Raw genomic sequence first — 21,717 nt, 5'->3', positions numbered from 1 at the left:
CAAACTATACAGGCAATCTTACATTTATAGGACCCCTGTAATGGCATTTCACAAGTTTTATTGCTGTTTTATCAATGTTTATTATCTAGAAGACAGGACTCCTCACTGGAAGACTAGTCAAATGGCAAGCCTCGATGTAAACACATCTAAATTGAACACATATGGAAAAATCTGGCCTAAAAGTTTGTGTAGCTCTTTCTACCTCTTATTTATTGTATTTAGAGAGAAGTCTGGCACTGAGAGAGGCCTCCCAAAATGCTTTAAATAGTGAAAGCTGGCTAGGTTAACAAGCATAGCATCACATATATATTATGCCATTCTTGAGAACCGTTAGCTGTCCTTGTGTCCTGCAGTCTACAGGACCTGTTTTGATGCATTTGAAAACTAAATATGAATAGTAACTCATTCTTGAATAAAAAGTATTGAATTAAATGATGAATTACAAAAATTATTTTTTATTTAATTTCAGGAACACCAAAGAACTAAATGAAAATGTGTGTAAAGCTAAAAAATTTATGTGAAATATTACTTGAATTTCAAATAGCTCTTTTCACAAAAGTGGTCAAGTAAATTATCAGTGCTTACTACAATTCAGAAGATAATAATAGTTTTCTGTAGATCATGAAAATAAATAATGGAGAAATGAGTAAAGTTGGTTTTAAATTATAGCTTTATCTTCCCTTCAACATAGGGAATCATCCATCCTTAACATATGATTACTAGACTGTTTCTTCAACTCATTTCTCAAAACTTCATTGGAAAAGGTACATGTTATGTATACCTCCTTAAGTGTAAATTATTTAAAACCATAATATTAAGATGTTTCTTAATACATCAAACAAAAGAAATATAAACTAGCACACTTACACAGACACATACACACACACACTTTATAATTCTGATACTCAAATCCAGGGCTATGTGCTCCCTATACCGTGATCTATACCCAATATAATATGCATATACTCTTGGTAGCAGCTAGGACATAGAGATAAAGTGATTTTTCTCATCTGGCATCCAAATGGCAACATATATATATATATATATATATATATATATATATATATATATATATATATATATAACTCCAGCACCAGGGGATTCAACACCCTCATACAGACGTGCATGCAGGCAAAACACCAACATAAAAATAAATAAAATTTAAAAGAAAATATGTCTGTAGATCATGTTATGGAGAATTCCAGTAGCAGATGTGGTTTTTTTATAGTGTTTTATAAGATTGGTGGGTAGAAGAAAAAATTTTGAGATGTCCTTTGTTAAAATCTGAATTAAGCGTATTTGTAAAATATAGAGGTTTGTGACTTTTTTGTTTTTGTCTTTTCCATTAGTGCAGTGTATTGGCTGAGATGGGCTATTCTCATTACTGTGTATCAGCTAGTTATGAGAACACTGTCTAAAATGGATAACGTTCTTGAGTTTATAGCATCAGTTTCCCCAGTTGTTTTCTAAAGCATTCAAACGAACACACAGGACCTCATTCTGAGTTAATAAAGTGTCGTTTGGGGGAGTCCCTCTTAGCTAGTCTATCTGTTGCTTGATTGCAGTGAACCAGTACATGGACTGCACAATGAAAACAACACGCATGCATTTCCTCAGAGCTCTGGAGGGTAAAGTCCAAGACTGAGTTGTGAGCAGGGCCGCATCCTCTGAGGCCTCTCTCCTGTGTCTTCCCACTGACTCCCCTTTGTCTGTAATTGCTCTCCAAACTCCTTTCACTAGTCTTACTGGGTTGGACCCATCTAGTAAGCTCATTTTATTGCTTCTCAAAAGACTCCTAAAACAGTCCCATTCTTAGAGAGGCGAGTTGTGACTCTGAGTGTAGTGTTTGGCAAGGACATAATTCACAGCACATCACCCCACCAGCCCCTCCAATGTCGTGGTCATGTCTTGTCCTGTTGGTAAATATAAGGTTCATGAACACCCAGGGAACACTTGCGGGCAAAGCAGAGTCCACATCCTCCAGTCCTTCTAACAGAACTGATTATTTATTTATTTTGTGTTTGCCACGTTCAAGATTAACTCAGATGGAGGATAGGATTAGAATATATGAATATTTATCAGCTGAAGTCTTGTGGCGTTAAAGTACATTTCTAGAACCTTCCAATAGACTCTTCCCAAACCCCCACCAACTCTTCAACCTTCCCAATACATTTGCATATTTGATTTAAAAGCCAAATCTATAATATTTCTCCGGTTCTACTTTTCATAAATTATAAATTCACCAACCTCTTTAGAATGATGTTATTTTGACTTGATTTATCATTAATTACAAGGTCTTGGGGCTTGAAGCAATTACATAAATAGAGCATTGGCTCTGTCTACCGAGTTCCTGCTGCACTAGCAGGATCACCTACATATGCGTCCCTATGTTATTACTTGATATGAGGGGCATTTTCTCAGCTAGGGGTTCTTGTAAAAGGAGAAAGTGTTTACAAGATTACACAAAGAGTCTGGAGAGATGGCTGAGAGGCTAAGAGTACTCACTGCTCTTACAGAGGACCTGGGTTCAGTTTCTCATCATGCATGTGATGGAAAATGATTTGTAACTCCAGTTCCAGCCGTACTGGCTTCCAAGGACACCAGACACATGCATGGTGCTCATATATACGTGCTGGCAAATGTGGACAGGAATAAAATTAAGCTAAATCCTTTTTATAAGATTACATAAGATTTTTTTTAAAAACTAGGTTCCTAATTCCCTAGTTTTTAAATCCATTTTAAACTAATGCATAAGTTAGAGTAAAATACTATTCCCCAATAAAGGAAATAAAGATTTGTTCGTGTGAAAGCAAGCTCTGGTTTGGCTTTGTGCTCATTCCCACAATACCTTAGAAAGAAATTTTTATTTAGAAATCTGTTTATATGACATACCAAACCTGCTAGCATTTCTCTCTGTCAGTTAGGTACAGTGACAACTATATACAGGGAGTTACTATTCTTAGCAAGGGCACCGAGTTCTCTCTTTGACTGGAGTCATAGACAGTGTTTCCTTTTGAACTTCGGATTCCCAGGGCGCTGTTTGGTCTTATGATGGTAGTAATCAGAGCCTTCGATACCCTGATGAGCCTCCGTATTGTGTTATTTAATAGATGCGACAGTCTCTAGTGTTTGATATGTTCATAGGAAGCCCAGAACCGAATGAGTGCACAGCCGCTCACTCCCTTGGCGTGCGGGTGTGCTTTGGATTTCCTTCACCTCCTCTCCTGAGTCCCAGCTACATCGCTGATTAAGGTCTATTGTTTAACTCCTTGTCATCTTCATTTTCAATTTGTGCATGTTATACAAAGCAACTACAACAGCAAACACTGCACTGCAAAAAACCCATTGAAGTAGCCACCAAAGGGAAAATATCCATGCAGTGATGGCTGCCTATGTGTGTGACAGATAAGGTACTTGGGATTCTAGAATTAGAGGGAAATTTTGCTATTGTCTGTCCTTCAGCCACAGATGTGTTGAGACTATTAGCGAGATAATGCAACACAGTGAGCAGTGAAGAAAAACTTTTCCGCTGTTGCTTTGTTGTTGTTTGTGTTTTGACAAAGGGTTTCTCTGCATAGTCCTGGCCATCCTGGGACTCTGTTCGTAGTCTAAGCTGGCACTGGCCTTGAACTCAGAGATCCATCTGCCTCTGCCTCCAGAGTGCTGGGATTAAGGGCGGGCCCCACCATGCCTGGCTACAACATTTTTTTCTTTTATAATGGAATCCTAAGAAAAATAGCAAGTGGTAAAATGGTAGCTCAAACTTTTCTCTTTTAGAGTCAAGTGCAGTTTATTCTGATGTCTTAGCCTCAGCCTGCAGCGTCAAAGAAAACTTCGTTTAAAAAAACATACTTTTTGTTAAAAGAGAGGAAGGGAGGTAGAACTTTATAAATAACTATGTACATTAATGCATACATAAATATATACAGGAATGTAAGATTCTGCATTAAACGAATTCTCCCCAGTCCTTTCATTTAGTGTCATAGTAAGAATCTTCAGGGTACATTTTGATGGTGGGGGTGTTTGGAGAGAAGGTCGCACATACACCAGGCTGGCCTTGGCCTTGTGTAGCTGAAGAGGACATTGCAATCTCCTGCATCTGTATCCTGAGTACTGCAATCACAGGCATACACCTCCATGCCCAGTTTATTTTGTGCTGGGGATCAAACCCTGGACACCGCATGCAAAGCAAGCATTCTCACTACTAACCAGTCTCTAACACCTACAAGGTATAGTTTCGATATCCAAGAGTTTCTTATGCAGGCACATAAAAATGATAATTAGCAGGACACTGTCAGTGTCGGTAAAACATCTGTAAATAACCTACATATTCCTCTGTGGAGAATGGCTACCTAATGATGCCATTTACTTAACAAAATATTATACAAAACATTATACATCATACATGTATTCACTTGGAGATGTGAACAATTACATGATTGGGGAAAGGAAACATGATACAACTCCTGTTAACAAAGATACAAGGCTGTTTATTTATATACGATGGTTTTTAGTAGATTCCCACCTACGGGTGGATACATACTACCCATAGCTCCATATGACTGGTTCATATGATACCTGTCTGTGGATGGTGCTCCCTTGAGTCATGTGACTTAGCATCCCAGTTTTGTTGTATAAATGCAATTTGGGGAGTGGCCTATAGAAAACTGTGAAAACCAGTCTCTCTTCATAATCCGTACTGGGGACTGCAATGGAGATGAGGACATATGAGATGGATTGGCATGTCACAGTTTTTATATGACTTTGTCATTTTAACCATGAATGAATACTTTTTATTTGAAACCCCAAGGCTAAAGTTATGATAAGTATTTTTTAAATACTTTTTATGTTACCCTTCAAATGTGGAAAACATCACTCTACCTATAGACATGACTGAGTGTATAGTATTGTTGATTCCTCTTTCTCTGATTTTGAAATGTGCCTTGTACACAAAACTACTTTTCATTTCTGTCTGGATCCCCTGAGAGCCCTTCTGTTCACTTTCCTAAAATTGAATGCATACATCTTTACGGAAACCTCCTTCTCATTCCTACACTCATCAGCTGCAGGGATGCTTTCACACCTACTTAGTAAACTATGGCCAAAGTCCTATGGTCATCTCTGATTGCTCCCCCACCCAATACTATAGTTCATCGATCATTAAGTGATACCAATATCCTTCCCTAATCTCTCAATTGTATTCTCTGCTCTCCTCTAAGCATTCCAGTCTTTGCCTATACAGACTATTAAAATAACCTCTTCATCTCCTGGAATCTCTTTTATTGTAATCCATCCTTCACACCACTCTCAAGCCCCCGAAAACTTGGTCCTATTTTGTTCACTTACCAAGTACTATTAAGATATATTTCCCATTAGTCATGGAATGTTTCTAAGAATCATTTTTATGAATTGCAGTACTGCTTAAGAAGAATGCACTTTCTCCGATGTTAACTATATGCATACTTTCATTTTGAAATACATGCTTGATGTAAAGAATTGAAGCCAATGTGGTATATAAAATATTGCTTGAAATATAACTATTAGATATAGATGTACATATAAAATAAGAAATTAATCTGCATTTCATACCAGTAGTTATCTGGTTTTAAGTGACCGGGTACAGTGTAAACAGAGCCTTCACTGAAGTGTAGATGTGTGTGATCAAATGGGCAGCGGAGTAGTGATTAAGACTCTAAAGGCGTGTCTTTGGTCTGCTCGTAGACAGCTTTGATATCAGAAAATAAGTTAAACTCTGGAGTTTTTAACCTACAAATTAAGAAGGGATTGAGGCCAAATTAGTGATGGCAATTAAAACTTAAGTGCCAGCTTTAATCAGTTTGAAGAGGTTGTCTAAATACTTAAAAAAATAATCACGTAGGGCCTGTGAAGGTATGGTGAAATTAAATAGGAAGCTGTGCTGCCTTGGAATGGGAACATTATAGTGCATATGCACAGCAGTAGATGGTCTCCAAGTCCTGATTCTATCATTCTGTTGTTCAAAGCGTGGGTGATGAGAAATATTAAAGTTATCTTTAAATGTTTTTGTTATCTTCAACTGCTCTAGTCAATGTACAGTATTTCAAAACTGAATGTCACTCCAATGATAAGCCTAGTTTTGATGAATTTAGACATGTCAAATCTCATGCATTTAAAATATTCTTTTTAGATCTTCCGCCCCCTCCAGTGCCACCACCTGCTATCAAATCACCCACTGTCCAGTCCAAGGCACAGCTGGAGGTACGACCTGTCATGGTGCCAAAACTCGCTTCTATAGAAGCGAGAACAGACAGATCGTCAGACAGGAAAGGTGGCGGCTACAAGGGGAGAGAGGCACTGGATGCACGACAAGGCCCCGACCTGCGAACAAACCCAAGTGACCCCAGAGAAGCACAGGAACAGCAAAACGACGGGAAAGGGCGGGGAAACAAGGCAACGAAGCGAGACCTTCCTCCAGCCAAGGCACACCTCGTCCAAGGTACTGCTATTCCCAGCAGCAGACAAACACAGAATTCCATAAGCTTTCAGGACGCATGGGTAGACTTTCTGCGGCTGTATGAAAGGGAGTATGATTAAGACCTCTCTAACAGTGGAGTGGGAATGTGCTCAGCTTATCGAAAGCAGTTGATGCCAATACATGACATCACACAGGCTTCTTTGAAGAGACGCCCCATAAGTCGGGTTTTACCTTTTTCATTAGGTTTTAAGGGAAAACACGATTTCAGCAGAGTAAATGAGGAGGCTGTAGATATCAGGTGAAGGAAATATACCGAGAAAAAGGGATGAAAGCTTGAAAATAAACATTTGATGGTCAATGGTTTTCAGTGTTTGGAGAAGAGGACCAGGATTGAATAGCTAAAGAATAAAACTAGAAACGTGATTAGATTGGAAAAGCCAAAGATCCCATTAGAATTATGTTACATAAGCAATGGGGAGCCATTTTGATGGGGACAAAGGAAGGGAGGGTAATAGAACCCATGCGACATAAAATGCAGAGAAGACACTATTGGATGGGAGGAAGGAAACATCCAGAGGCTTGTCAGAGGCACGGGATGGGGGGCGGTGAATTAAAACAAAGCGTGAGGACAGGTGTGTATGAAAATGCAACAGTGAATCCTGTTCCCTTGTCTGGTAGCTTTAATTTAAAAACAAACAAACAGAAATCCTTTTAAGTGAGAAATGATGAAATATGACTTGTGGCTTAGAAAAATAACTGTCAGTCCAGGATAGTAAAAGGGAACACTAAAATATGAGGTGTGGTACTACAGTAATAATCTAGGTATAAAATGTAAAATGAGTTGAAATAACATCAAGGAAATGCAAAAATAACCAATAAGGGCATGTCAGAGGTAGGCGCAGCAGTAGTATGCAACCAATAAAATGTTAAAATATTGTATCAGGTCCTTCTCTGTCCTACCAGCCAGCTCCCAAATAATCACATGCAGACTCATTATTAAGTATGAACGCCCGACCTATAGCTTAGGGTTGTTCCTAACTAGCTCTCATAACTTAAACTAACCCATTTCTATTAATTTGCATGTTGCCATGTGGCTCATGACTTATTACCTCGTCTCCTACATGTCATGCCTCCTCTGCATCTGGCCCTCTCTGCCTCGAAGATCCTGCCTAGCTATTGGCTGTTTAGTTCCTTATTATACCAATCACAGTGACTTACCTTCACACAGTGTAAAGTAATACTCGACAACAAAATAACAAGTTGAAACAATTTAGTAAAAAAGGGGAGTGGTCTGGAAAACAACTGTGCGGCCCCGTGGATCAGTTGTATTAACCAAATTAAAACAAGAGAAATGCATGAATTTCTAATGAATTTGTAATGAAGAGGGTACATTTTTCCCCATTGACTTAGATGTTGACTGTAACGTAGACACAAAGAAAAGTCAGTAAGAGTTGAGAAACTGGATTAAAAGATCAGGAGAAAGGGTTGGAGTAGGAGTGGATTTTAGAGCAAGCAGTGCTGGGGTATGAATTATAAAGATTAAGTGTCAGCAGTGATGTATGGTAAATGTTTATGCATCAGTTCTCTAGGAGGAAAAACAAAACAAAACCTATTTTGTAGCAAGTTGATTGCCTCTGCCGTGTGAATATTTCCCAAAGCTAAAAACCTAGCTGCTAACAGTGAGTGAATGTGAAACTAGACAGAGATGAGTTCAGCTAAGTTCCTGTGAAATGGTCCACGGTGTCATGATTACTCTAAGGATGGAAGAGAATCCATGTTCTATAAGGCAGAATGAAATTGTCCACCCTGAAGATAGAGCAATCGTGATAGCTAAGACATGAAGAATAGTATTCTACTCTCTGCATTTTAACCAGCGAAATCTGTCTGCATTGCTAGTAAAACTATTCGTCATTGATAAGAGATGAGAGCTATACTTACCTGTGAGTATAAGGGTGAGTGTTTAGATTACAGTTAGGTTATATTGGCTTCAGAGAATGGCATAGTGGGTTTTCTTCTAGGGTCTGTAACCTCTCCAGCCACAGGGAGTTGGCTAGGTTTACAATACCAGATAGAATTCCCTCCCATCAGGCAGGGTTTAAGTTCAATTAAACAATTGTCGGTTACACCAAAGATAAACGTCCCACTCTTGCACAATTGTGGATATCTTCCTGGGCCATTCCTGATCTAGAAGCATTATGGTTGGGTAGGACTACCCCAGTTGATCAATGCAAGCCTACATCTAAAGCTGAAGAAACATCACAGAGGAGGGGGCTGAGTGATCATAATATCCAAATGACCAGGATACCTACTGCTAAGTAGTAGCCCCTAGACATAAAAGAGAAGATATGCCCATGAGCTTTCATTGTTATGCTTAAAAACAGTCAGCATGATGATACTACCAGTTGGCATGCCAACATGGACAGGGCAATTTCCATAAGGTCCTATCCCTAAATGAAGAGCTACAGGTGGCCAGTAGCTACAGGGAGAGAATCAGTTTCTTCCAAGGACAAGCTTCCACATAAGTTGTTCAATACCAAATGATGGGTCTTGAACACATGTACACATAAACAACACTAAGTGTGTGCAACTAACAATAACGTAGATCTGTTGTACTCGTGTGTGAAGTTATAAGTTTTTTTTTAAAAAACTAGAGTTAGAAGTAGGTGGATAGCCTGGCGTTGGTGGCGCACGCCTTTAATTCCAGCACTCAGGAGGCAGAGGCAGGCGGATCTCTGTGAGTTCCAGGCCAGCCTGGTCTACACAGCGAGTTCCAGGACAGCCTCCAAAACAATACAGAGAAACCCTGTCTCAAAAAACCAAAAAAAAAAAAAAGGTGGATGGTGGAAAGCTTACCAACAGACCTCAAGTTCAATGTTAACATCATTTCTCTCTCTCTCTCTCTCTCTCTCTCTCTCTCTCTCTCTCACACACACACACACACACACACACACCTGGAAAGAATGGAGGTAAGAAATATAAGAGGGCTGGGGAAATGACTCAGCAAATAAAACCCTTTTTAGAAATCCTGAGGGTCCCCAGAACCAGTGATAATGCTGGACGGACATGGCTGTCCACATATAATTCTAGCTTTGGAAGAAATCTTAAGAGCAAGCTGGCTAGCAAGTCCAGCCATCAGTGAGCTCTGAGTTTCACCAAGAGATCCTTCCTCAGTAAAGAAGATGGGAGAGTGAAGGAAAATAATTCCAGATATCTATCTCAGGCATCCATGTGAATGCACACACACAAACACACACACGTACATGCACCCACACACATGTAAACCATGCACATCACACATGAGAAAGTGACAAAAGGAAAAAGTGCTAGACATGACTGCATGTGTGTACAACATATGACCACCCCCCTAAATAAAGCAACGTGAAACATCATGAGGTAGAAGTTTGATGTAGTCTTAGGAGAAAAGGAAATTTTTGGAATGTGTCTTCCATGATGACTATTTTTGACTGCAGTAGTCAGAATAGTAGCCAAAACGTGTGGTTGCAATAGTCACCATCGAAGCCAGACTTTGGAGAACTGAAGAGGGAATGGAAATCTTGAAAGGGGCATGGATTAGTCACTTTCATATTTCTGTGACCAGAATATCTGATAAAATCTCTTATGGGAAGAAAGATTTATTTTTTGGTTCCCATTTGCCGAGAGCACATGGCAGAAAGGGTACCAGGGTAGGAATGTGACATGGAGTGGGGAGCAGAACAGGAACCAAGAGCACATAGAATATTTAAGGATACCCGCCACCGCCTCAGCTGAAGTAAGTCTGCCATTAGAGCACATAGGATATTTAAAGATACCCGCCACCGCCTCAGCTGAAGTAATTCTGTCATTTGCCCCCTTCATATGGGTTCCACAGTTTCACAAAATAGCACTGCCTGTGGGAAAGCTTTCAAACAGGAGCCTGTGAGACCTTTGCACTCAAACAGGAGGTGATGAGCAAGAATTCCTCTCAGAAGGTTAGGATGCGAAGGCTTGCATGGAATTTGTCAAGAGGATCAAATTGGTAGAAATATGAAATATTTTAGGATAGGAGTTGACAGCAGTGTGTGTGTGTGTGTGTGGCAAAAAGACCATGCAAGAGAAAGAGATTTTTTTAAAGAAAGATAAAGACGGGTGGTGGTGGTACACACCTTTAATCCCAGCACTCAGGAGACAGAGGCAGGCATGTCTCTGTGAATTCAAGACCAACCAGATCTACAGAGTGAGTTCTAGGACAGCCAGGACTACACAAGGAAACCCTGTCTCAAAAAGCAAACAAACAAACAAAGAACATGTAAAAAGGTAAAAGAAAAGAATGATGGACGGCAGGAGGGATTGATGGAAGCATTGGACTTTTACTGTATTTTGTCAGAGTATATTTTGGCAAGATTTTGTAACCAGTCACTTGCTTCGTGTGTTCCCTACCTTCCTTGCAACAAGAAGGGTGGTTCCCCTTTGTTCTGGGACCAAAGTGGGACTCCTGCAGACATGGACTCAGACCTCAAGTGCAGCTCAGGAACTGTGCCTTTGACACAGTTCTCCCTGTATGATCACAGAGTCCTGGTGATGTCAGCTTGGAAGACTCATTAGCTTATCTCCAGCCATTAAAGCAAAGCTGATGGAGCACTAAACTTTTGACTCCAGACCCCGTGTTCCAAGTAGTGATTCATACACTGAATACCATGATGTCAGTCAGTCGTGGACTTCATATCTGGCTGGAAAGTATGACCACTTTTGTGATCATGAGCAAATTCCAAAGTAGGAGCGATTCTTTAGAAGAAAACTGCAGGGCAACAAAGATCTTGGTGTGACAAAATCAGAGCAAAGAGGAGAAGGAGTTTAAATCAATCCTTGGAAATTTACTAAGTAGCTGTTACACTATAAAATTATTTCTATCTTTAGAACCAAGTTGGAAACTATTAATCTAGAAATAAGGAAGCCTACCCCCTGAAAAGCATATAGCTGATCCAGATATTCTGCTTTGGTTTTCCAGATCAGTTTTTTTTTGAACCGTAACCCCACATGTGTATATCATTAAATTATCATTGCTAAGCATTAGTGTAATTTTCACCTTCTTGATTCAATTTACATTATTTATTTAATGAGAGAGGCACCCTGATTTACATATGTAATGAATGGATATTTTTAATTAAGGAAAGTGCTTTTCAAAACTTGAAGGTCTGATGCTGACATTTACTTCCTTTTGATTTATTTCTACACATATCAAATACCCATTGTTCTGTATTTACAGGAATAAGTCCTCAGATGTCTCTAAGCACCGACTCTGACCTCAAGAGACTGGCATGCACATGCTCACACATATAGAGAAGAAAGAATGTATATGTTATAATTCATAGATATTTTAAGATTTTAGGTATCCAAGTCCTCGGTAAGGACACTGTCACCAACCGTTAAGTCCTCCACATAGCCCAGCCTAGGCCACCAAGCCTGTCTTGAAGACTAGCCAAATCCAAACACTTTTGTACCCCGTTTTACCTCCATCATGTTGTAACACCTGAAGTCCAGGATGAGGACAGTTAGTGTTATGGGTGATACAATGTCAGGAAAGATCCAGAGGTAGTTACTGTAGAAATGACATATCAGCTGAGTGTCTAAGAATATGGATAGGCATTAGATGATGCAAAAAAATGGAGTGTTGAAGTTTAAAAGTCAGCATCTATGAAGCATCAGGAAGAGTATAAGAAATTGGATGAACATTTGACTAGATCATAAATATGCAGAGATGGCCTAAAGTGGTGGCATATGCCTTTAAACCTAGCACTCAAGAGATGGATTCCTGGATTACAGGGCAAGTTTCAGAATAGCCAGGGATTCATAGAGAAACCCTATCTCAAACCCCCCCCCAAAGAAAAAAATACAGAGAAGAAGTTCCAGAGGTTACCTGGGGTTGCGTCATCACTGCAATCTCTTGAGTGTCACAGCTGATCTCAGAGGACGGGCATCTTGCAATCAGTGTTCAGCATGTTGAGTTTGAAGAAGTTTAATTGAGCTGACTGTAGGAGCTGTAGTTTCAGGACATAGTTCATGAAAATTGTAGTTAAAATCACTTCTCTGTTTGCTCAGTCTGGGAATAACAACACATAAAATAGACAAGATTATATTCCTCAAATGTTATATCCTATAAGAAGGGATGGCATTGCCCAAGATGAGTTGTAAAGAAAAAGTGGAAGTGTGTGTGTGTGTGTGTGTGTGTGTGTACATGCATGTGTGCATGCTTGTGCATGTGTATGTGTGTGTGTAGCTTTGGAAAGAAAGTAGAAAACATCAGGACACTGCCATCTAAGAGGCACTCTCTTTCACACTTTCCACATACCACACTTCCTAAGAAGAGAGATAAAAAAGAAAGGGGTGCTGAATACTGAAAGAATAGTGGTGTTGCACAGGAGTCAGAGCAGACAGAAGTCTGAGCTATGAGGGCTGAATTGCGGTTGACCCCGCAACTTTCTCCATTTTGTAGTGGCAATGTAGATTTCATGATTGGAACTCATCAGGACAGGGTGACCAGGAGCTACAACTGCCAACCTGGGGCCAATTTGCCTTTTAAGAAGGTTTAGCGTTCAGCAGGGAAAGAGGGAACAAGTTGATTCCTGAGAATAAGGTTAAGGCAGAGTTGTTAGCCAGAGAGATTTTAATGCATTGTAGTGGACGAAACAAAGTCAATAGCAAGGAACAGGTTTAAGAAGCCGTACTGGAGAAGAGAGTACGTATGAAGAGAAAACTCGGAAGAGTTAGAACTGCGAGGGGAGACAGATGAAAAGAACGAGGGGCCGCTGAGGATTGGGGCTGGCTTCCGGAGTACACGGTCTCAGGTCACACAGGAAGAGACTGTTCTCACGCAAGAGCAGAGGAACAATGACATCTAGGAGGAGACTTCCATCCTCACCTTATCCTCTGCTGGAGAGAGTGTCAGTGGACCCAGGAGAACCAAGCTTCGCTCAGACAACGTGGGTAGAAAGGAACAAAAGAGGCGCTGGGAGCCAAAGAGGCGCTGGGAGCTGGAGGGCAGGCGAGAGCACTGGAAGAGGGTTTTCTTGGTTTTTGTTTTTATGGATTTCTGTCCAGAATATAGACAGGCTATGGAGAAAAAGTGAGCAATAACATGATTTCGGCGTCAGTAAACTTAAAGCTGTAAGGAGACAGAAATTCAGGGAATAATTGGCTACATTGGTTATTTTTCTATTGCTGTGGAGAGACACCATGATCAAGGCCACTAGTGAGGGAGACCGTTTCCCGGGGGCTTCCAATTCAGAGGGTGAGTTCAGGACCACCATGGTAAGGAGCATGGCTGCAGGCAGGCAGACTCAGTGCTGGAGCAGTAACTGACAGCTTCTAGCAGATACAGAAATACAAGGCAAGGGTAATGGCTGGGCTTTTGAAACACATCCGCATTGTCACACCTCTTCTAACAAGGCCACATCTCCTAATCCACCCCGCGATTGCTGGGGACATTCTGATTGCAACCACCACAAGTGTTTGTACTTATGCCTCAGAATCACTCTTGTTTCATATGTAAATTTTTATTGGCGTTTTTGCCTGCGTATAGATCTGCATGAGGGTGTCAGATCCCCCAGAACTGGAGTTCCTGACAGTTGTAGGCTGTTTTGTGGGGTGCTGGGGCTTGAACTTTGGTCCTCTGGTAGAGCAACCAGTGCTCTTAACCTCGGCCGTCTCCCCAGAATCACTCTTTCTTGTCCATCTAGGATTACAGATGGACAGGAATAATAAGTTATAAGGTGAAAGCTTTCCATCTTGTTCACATGCCCTCATATTTCTTTATACAGAAGATATCCTCCCGTACTGTAGACCTACTTTCCCTACGTCAAACAACCCCAGAGATCCTAGTTCCTCGAGCTCAATGTCATCACGGGGATCGGGAAGCCGACAAAGAGAGCAAGCGAATGTAGGGCGAAGAAACATGGCCGAAATGCAAGTACTCGGGGGATATGAAAGAGGAGACGATAATAATGAAGAATTAGAGGTATGCATAATTTTCCCCACATTTTAAAACATTGTGCTGTAGTTGTGATGACAGCCCTTGAAGCTATGAACATCTGTTGGCATACAGACATGTAACTATTTTACCACAAACTTCCTGTATCCTAATGCCTGTGAAGTTGGCACCTGAAGTTCTGTGAACTTCTCTATAATGCATTTCATAATTTTAAATGTTAATAGTGATGTCCTTGCAGACCCAAAATCCATATTCTTTCACATATTTCCTCATCCAAATTTTGTATGACAGAACACAAGTTGGGAAATACATTGGTCTGATATGGTTTAATTCATAGTATTATAGGAAACCTAAGTGAGGTGAAAGCTATGATGCTATGACTATTTAGCATCTATTGTCTGTCACCAGGTTTAATTTGACTGACCTTCCAGCTTCGTTACACCGTCATTGTTCTGGAAAGGGCCTGGCAGAAAGAGGAGCTCTGTCTAAGTCAAATAAATGCCTCTTCTTTGTAATCTAGGAGTAACTCAAATACAGATTTGTTTCTTTATAAATAGATTTAAGCTCAAGTAGATGCTAAATGAGTTTGAGAGTCTTGTTTTAGAATATAATATGAAAATGCTAAGAACTCATGTGTAATTGAATACCGCTATATGCATCTCATGCTGAAATTTGGTGGTTTGGAATAAGAAAAGCTTCTCCCACAAATGCTGCCAGACTATTAGCTTTTAAAGGTAATTTTATTTTTCCCTTTTAAATAGAAGAACTTTTAGGGGGAGTTGAGAGATCTTTGCCATAAGTCTTGTATTTAAGAATGATTTGCAGAAATAAAATGAAGAAATGACACTTAGGAGAAGTGGGAAGGTAGACCACGTTTCCAAGCTCAGAACCCGGTGCCCTGAACTGTGACTTCCAGATATGATTCCGAAAAATTTGGTTCTAATTTGAGGATGCTTGGGCTTGCAATAAAGACCAACTAAAGTTGGCAATGATGTGATGAATACCTTCCAACAAATGAATGGAGAAAACACAATCAATGAATATCAGCAAATGTCAGACACTTATCTTTGAATCCGTTTTCACATTGAACAAAAATTAATCTCTTATAGGAAACTGAAAGCTGAAGACAACCAGAGAGGCTTATGATATTAATGTGAAACCATCGCTCAAGATGCCTCTCGTCCGACGACACACAATGCCAGATGAAGTGTTCAGTGCAATCAGAATGTACAAATTGTCATTTTTATTCCTCCTATTGGGATACCGTTTTTAAAAAAATTTCTTGGGTTTTTATTGTTGCTGATTGATTGCCTAACCCTTGATGAACCTCCCTCTTCCCCCTCGCTGTTGCAACCGTTACACTTGACTTCCGGCAAGGGAAGTGTCTTGACTGCTTGCTTCAGCCATCAGCCAGCAAGAAAGAGCAGACCAATTCTTTTGCGTTTTGCCCCTGAGATATGGCATTGCACTGCTTATATATCAAGCTAATTTATAGCGAAACATTGATCAAAGATCAATCAACCTCATGCCAAGGGCTCTCGAAATATAATAGTTCTATGACCAACTGCTAATGCCAGTTAAAGCATATTTCATTTTACATGATTTTAAAGTCAGTCTTTCATATCACCCTTTGCTGGGATAAAATAAAAATACATCGAATACAGAACTACAGATAATTTGAATGGGGTAAAAGCATTGTAAATATATACTCTTTGCAACTTCTGGTGGTACTTTATTTTGTCTTCATTTCAATCATTGAAATATATTCTTCTTGGGAAAGTACTTTTGGATGAGCAGGGCTAAGCCAGTTGAACCTCTGGTTATCTAGTCATTATCAGGAGTAAACCTAGCAAAAATCTTGTTCTATTTTTCAATCAAAAAGCAACTACAAATGCATATTGCAAACAAGTGGATGTTTTTAGTGACCAACTGAGTAAGGACATCCCTATCTTAACTGGCCTAAATTTCTTCTGGTCGTGTCAGTTCAACTTTCAGAAGTGCCACTTAAGGAAGTTCATTTGATTTTTGTTTTTGTAATGCACTGTTTTTAATCTTTTTTTTTTTTTTGGTTTTAAAAGCACAATCACTAAACTTTATTTGTAAACCATTGTAACTATTAACCTTTTTTGTCTTATTGAAGAAACTGTTGAGAAGTGTTTTTAACCTGTTTTGTTAATGCTCTGTGTTTGTATTTGCAATATTTGAGTGATGACAGCTGGTGAAGTCATGTACAGACTTTATTGTGGGCTGTGAACCAAATGGTTCCAATTTTTCCTGGACTTTAAGAAGAAAAAAAGTGTTAAGTTTGTTGTGGCCAATGTTGACTCTTACAAGGTTTCCTTAGATGCTCATCAGAGGCATCCTTACTTGGAATTGCCAAGTGATGTCCTCTGACTGTAGATTTCTATAATCTTTTGACATTATATGAGTTTCATTAACTTTATAATTGGTGCTATTTGAAGAAAACAAAATGATCCTTTAGTCATACATAGGTATCAGGCCTGACCCCACAAAGCCAAACCAAACTGAACCACAAACAAAGGCTGGTATTCACCAAAAACTAAGTGTGTTCATTTAGATAATTTGGAAATGTCCCATATAAAGGGTGTGCAGTACTAAGGGAACAATCCATGTGATTAATGTTTTCATTATGTTCATGTAAGAAACCTCTTATTTTTAGCCATAATTTTGCATACTGAAAATTCAATAATCAGAAAAGTAATTTTGTCACATTATTTATTAAAAATGTTCTCAAATACATCATTCTTCCTTGTGTTGATTTTTTCCATTGTGTGATTACCAGATTTATACCATTAAATCACAAAGTCGTTTTGTCCTAACATTTCACCACTATATTATCAAAAGAATACAAGTTCTCAATTTATTTTATGAGCAAATATTCTCATTTCAGTTGTGTGAAATAAATGGAAGATGAATCTTCAGTTGAAGTTAGCTATGTGGCCCAGGGACTAACTTTGGAGGGCATGCTGTTTTTGTTTAGATAGCTGTGTCTGAATTTCAGTTATACTATTTCTAAAATAACCAGGACTCAACCTCATTTGTAAAGTTTGAACCACCTATGTTCTGTCAATAAGAGAAAGTTTATAAATCCCATTGTCAGTAAATACCTGCTTTCCAGTTTCAGATCATGTTAAAAATTTGGACTACCAATTATATACCAAGTTGCATATTATGATCAAGTAAATTGCCATATTCCAGAATTTCACTTGGGTGGATGAGATGGGTACCATGTCTTGGAAATGTCAAGACCAGCAGAATATACTGGAGTTTGGGCCTCCCCCCCCCCCATACACACCCTATGACATATATATTTTTTTCTTTTACCTAAATTTTTGTGTCTACCAGAATTTGAAAAACTTAACAAAAATTAGAATAGTCAGGGGCAGATTTGGAATATAATTTATAGAAATGAAGTAATTATCAGTATCTGTTTAATACATGAACAGACGCACAAGTCAAGGAGCCAGTTTCTAAGCTATTTAAAAAAACCTGGAGAGACATACACAATGAACTGATTTTTGTGTTTTCCTAGGTGAGTAAAATACAAATAAACCACTGTCTCTCTCTTATATTACATGCTGCAAATCACACACAAAGTCTGTGCATCAGAGGACCTGAATTTAAATCCTCATTTTGTCATGGCTATGTTTCCTTGGACATGTTACTTACCCTCAAAGTCTCAGGTACTTCACCTGTAAATTCAATAAGACCTACCTCATGGAGCTATTGTCATGATTTAGTGAGTTAATGTATCTGCTATGAACTCTGTATATTCCCCAAACAGTATAAGATATTGTTATATTTATGGACTACACAAGCAGTCTCCATTTTTCATACCTGATTTGTTCCTAAAAATTTGCATGAAAGTCAAAGAATAAGTGTGGTATAAGGATGAGGGTGCTTCCGTTTCTGGTAAGTAAAATTCACTGTGAACTACCCCATTGTGGAGTAAATGCTTGGTGTTGGTCTTTGTTTCTTTGCTTTTGGATGCAAGGGCAGTAAATGAGTTGGTGAAATTGTATTTCTGGGACTTTCTTATCCCAGTTGGTAATACAGACATGTCATTTGAGTTCTCAATAAATGGATTTAGTGTCTCTTGGGGGCTGCTGTTGTGCATTGTAACAAAAAAAAATACAGTCTTGGTCTGTGTGTGACTTTTCCTGCACAGATGTGAGTGAACGTCTATTTATCCATCTACCGCAGACAGCACCACAACAGATCAATGAAGTGACACCATACATGTCCAACTTAGTGATCATTGAATTGGGGGGATTTACTTACAGAAATATGGGTGACTCAGAGCCAGCTGTATCACCAAAATGTCCACCCCACCATGGACAATGACTCAAAACACCTGCACTCCTTGAACTGCCTACATCTTGCTAGCAGCTGCACCATGAGTTTAGCACCAGCAATTATTTTCTGTGTATACACCCTTGGAGGAGAACCATGCGAATCTTGTAATTGTCATAAACTTAATTGTGAGCCTCTCTTCCCCCTAAAAAGGATGCTTCAGTCTCAACGAAGGAGCTATACAACATAGTCCCAGGTGAGCTGGGCCATCTCTGACTTTCTTGATCATTTCAGATGTGGTCTGGATATTTTTTTTTCTGTTTCCTTCTCCACGGAGCATGTAAATTCCAGAGGCAGGGGCCGTGTGAGGAAAGCTTGTGGTTTTAGGATTCAGGAGTCTTAAACGTGACTGGTGTCAAATTGTCAATGGTCTGTATTTCAACTCTCAGTCTCTGTCCTCAATGCCCCATACCCATTGGACCTCCCTGATACATCTGATTATGTTGAAGAGGAGTGTGTATGAGGAGCCAAAGATAGGAGTTCTTTGCTCCTTCTGGCATGTTTGAGAGCTGGAGAAATCTGAGATTTTGGGGGTTTGGCTGTGGCCTCAAAAGACTTGAGATTCTTTCGGACCTCACATGATGCCACCATGTCCTGTCTCCCGTCCTACTTGTCCCATGTGAGATCGGTGCTGGTAGAAGTGGATGAAAGCCACTACTGCTCTTCAAAGAAAGGAAGGCTAATCATCTGAGGAAAGTTTGAGAATAAGTAATCCACAAAATAAGTATAAGGTTTGTTGTAATGTATCTGAGGCTCCAATGGGTCTTGCAATCCTCCCTATATAGCCGTCACTTTCAGCCAAGTAACCACCTTGAGGCAGTTTTCTCTGCTTACTGTTAAAAGCATGTCTCATACAACATGATAGTAAGTTTGTGTCTAACTTTTATTTGCCTCAGTAACCAAAGAAGCATTAGCAAGATGGAGCAGTTACAGAGCACCTGCATAAGGAAATTAAACACGATTGCTAAGTAAGTTACCTTTCTAGGAAACAGTGCAAGCAGTACTTACCTGGACTGAGTGGGCAAATCCTAACCCCTGTGTTTTTCTTTCGGCTCAGTGATTACCAACCTTAAAGAGTACACAAATGTCATTCCTTCGTTATCTGTAAATTGCTTGACAAAAAGATATTTGTAGAGTTTGCACGTATGCAAGAGAATGAGGGAAGGGTCAAAGGTGGCTTGTTCTGGTTGCTGTCTCCCTTACAGCGCCTGAGTCAAAGACTTGGAAGTGAAGAGTTTATCTGGAACTTAATCCCACAGAATAGGAGTGAGAAGGAGAAGTGAGTAAAAGGAGAAAGATCAACATAAGCCCTTTGAAGTGGCCAAAGGTGTCCTTGCCAGGAGACTCGCTAGGTGCTCCATGAAGCTTGAAGGAGCTTCTGAAGGACACAAGTCTGAACACTGTTCTGCCTCACTGGTGCAGGTTCCTGACAGAGACAGGTGTTTACAGAGCTCTGGTGATCAGAGCACATGTGTTTGAAATGGGAAGGAGCAAAAAGGAGACTTGACTGTCACCATGAGCTCCCAACACCTACGGACTGTGAGCAGGGTTATTGGAAAGTGTTTGGGCATGGTATTAAAAAAAATAAAGCAATCATCCGTTTACCCTTTTCTTTTTAAAATAAAATTTAGGAATTGCCACAACTAAAATTAAGCACACACTATCAATTTATTTTCACACTGAGATAGTTCTTACAAGTCATTTTCAGCAGTCTATGTCTTGAGTCTTAATATCTTAGCATTATGAATATTTTTAGAGTATCTTCATTGAAATAAATCATAAAGATATAGGAACACAGCGAAGCATGAAGATGCTTAGATCTTAGAGTCACTACAATTGTGCACTTTATAATAAATCTACAATATGTACTATGTATGCCTAAAACAGAATTTTCAATAGTAAAGTTCTTTCTAACACACACACACACACACACACTTAGGCATGCCAAATTACTGAATTCCTGAGAATAGGATGGAATTCAAACAAAGTTGAGACTGGCATGAGCAAATCATTTGTTAGAAAGTCTGTCTTTGAAGCATTAGCGCGCTGCCATGCAAGTTAAGTCTCTAATAGAAATCTTTAACTTTGGTGAGATATTTGTACAAAGTTACTGCATTATTGAGCTCCCAGTAATTATATTTGTCTACTGTTGTGACCTCAAAGTTTCTCCTTTCAGTTTTACATTGAAATCCTAACCTACACTTGATAATGTTAGATGACGGGTCTTTAAGTGATAGGTCACAAATGTGGAGCCCTCAAAATGTGGCTACTGTAGTTACAAAAGATCAGGTAAGTCTTTCCCCTTCTTTCTGACATGATACAATGAGGTGTTAATAGTCTGCAGCCTAGTAAAGGATTTTCACAAAAGCCCAACCATGTTGGCACCCTAATCTCAAACTTCTAACCTTTAGAACTGTGAGAAGTTCAATTTCGTTGTTTGCTGAGCCACTGTATGTGTATCACATCTTAAAGGATAACATTTTATTTCTTTATGGTGTGTGTTTGTGTGTGTGTGTGTGTGTGAGAGAGAGAGAGAGAGAGAGAGAGAGAGAGAGAGAGAGAGAGAGAGAGAGAGAGAGAGAGAGAGAGAGAGAGAGAGAGAGAGAGAGAGAGAGAGAGAGAGAGAACAGTTGCTGTAGAGCCTAGGAATGGGCATCAGATTACAGACAGATGTGAGCAGCCCACTGTCAGTGCTCAGAACTGAACCTGGGTCTTTTATAATGGTAGACTGAGCTATCAGCCACTGAGCTGTCTTACCAGCACTTGGGACAAATTTTTATAGAAAATAAAGAGATGTTTGCTTTTTAAGAGTTCAGGACTTTGGCATACTCACTAGCTCCACAAATGGGTGATGGGGAAGTCCTGTGTATATTGTCAATAAAGCACTTTTGGCCAATAGGGAAGCAAGATAGGTGGGACTAGGAGT

At 39.6% G+C, this 21,717-nt stretch overlaps 1 protein-coding gene across 10 annotated transcripts in view; it reads left to right on the top strand.

Moving 5' to 3' along the window:
• Robo1 (roundabout guidance receptor 1) overlaps positions 1-17,175 on the top strand; it is a 919,114-nt gene extending 901,939 nt beyond the window's left edge. For all 10 annotated transcript variants that reach the window (XM_040750585.1, XM_040750592.1, XM_040750586.1 and 7 more), the window contains 3 exons: positions 6,167-6,475; positions 14,248-14,444; positions 15,527-17,175. In XM_040750585.1, the coding sequence (XP_040606519.1) occupies positions 6,167-6,475; positions 14,248-14,444; positions 15,527-15,541 (521 nt within the window). In that variant the 3' untranslated portion in view covers positions 15,542-17,175. The remainder of the gene's footprint in view (positions 1-6,166; positions 6,476-14,247; positions 14,445-15,526) is intronic.
• The last annotated feature ends 4,542 nt before the right edge of the window (positions 17,176-21,717 follow it).

Source organism: Mesocricetus auratus, unplaced genomic scaffold (genome assembly GCF_017639785.1).
Source record: "Mesocricetus auratus isolate SY011 unplaced genomic scaffold, BCM_Maur_2.0 Super-Scaffold_100008, whole genome shotgun sequence".
In the NCBI taxonomy this organism is placed as follows: Eukaryota; Metazoa; Chordata; class Mammalia; order Rodentia; family Cricetidae; genus Mesocricetus; species Mesocricetus auratus.
This window is presented reverse-complemented; position numbering and strand designations above follow the sequence as displayed.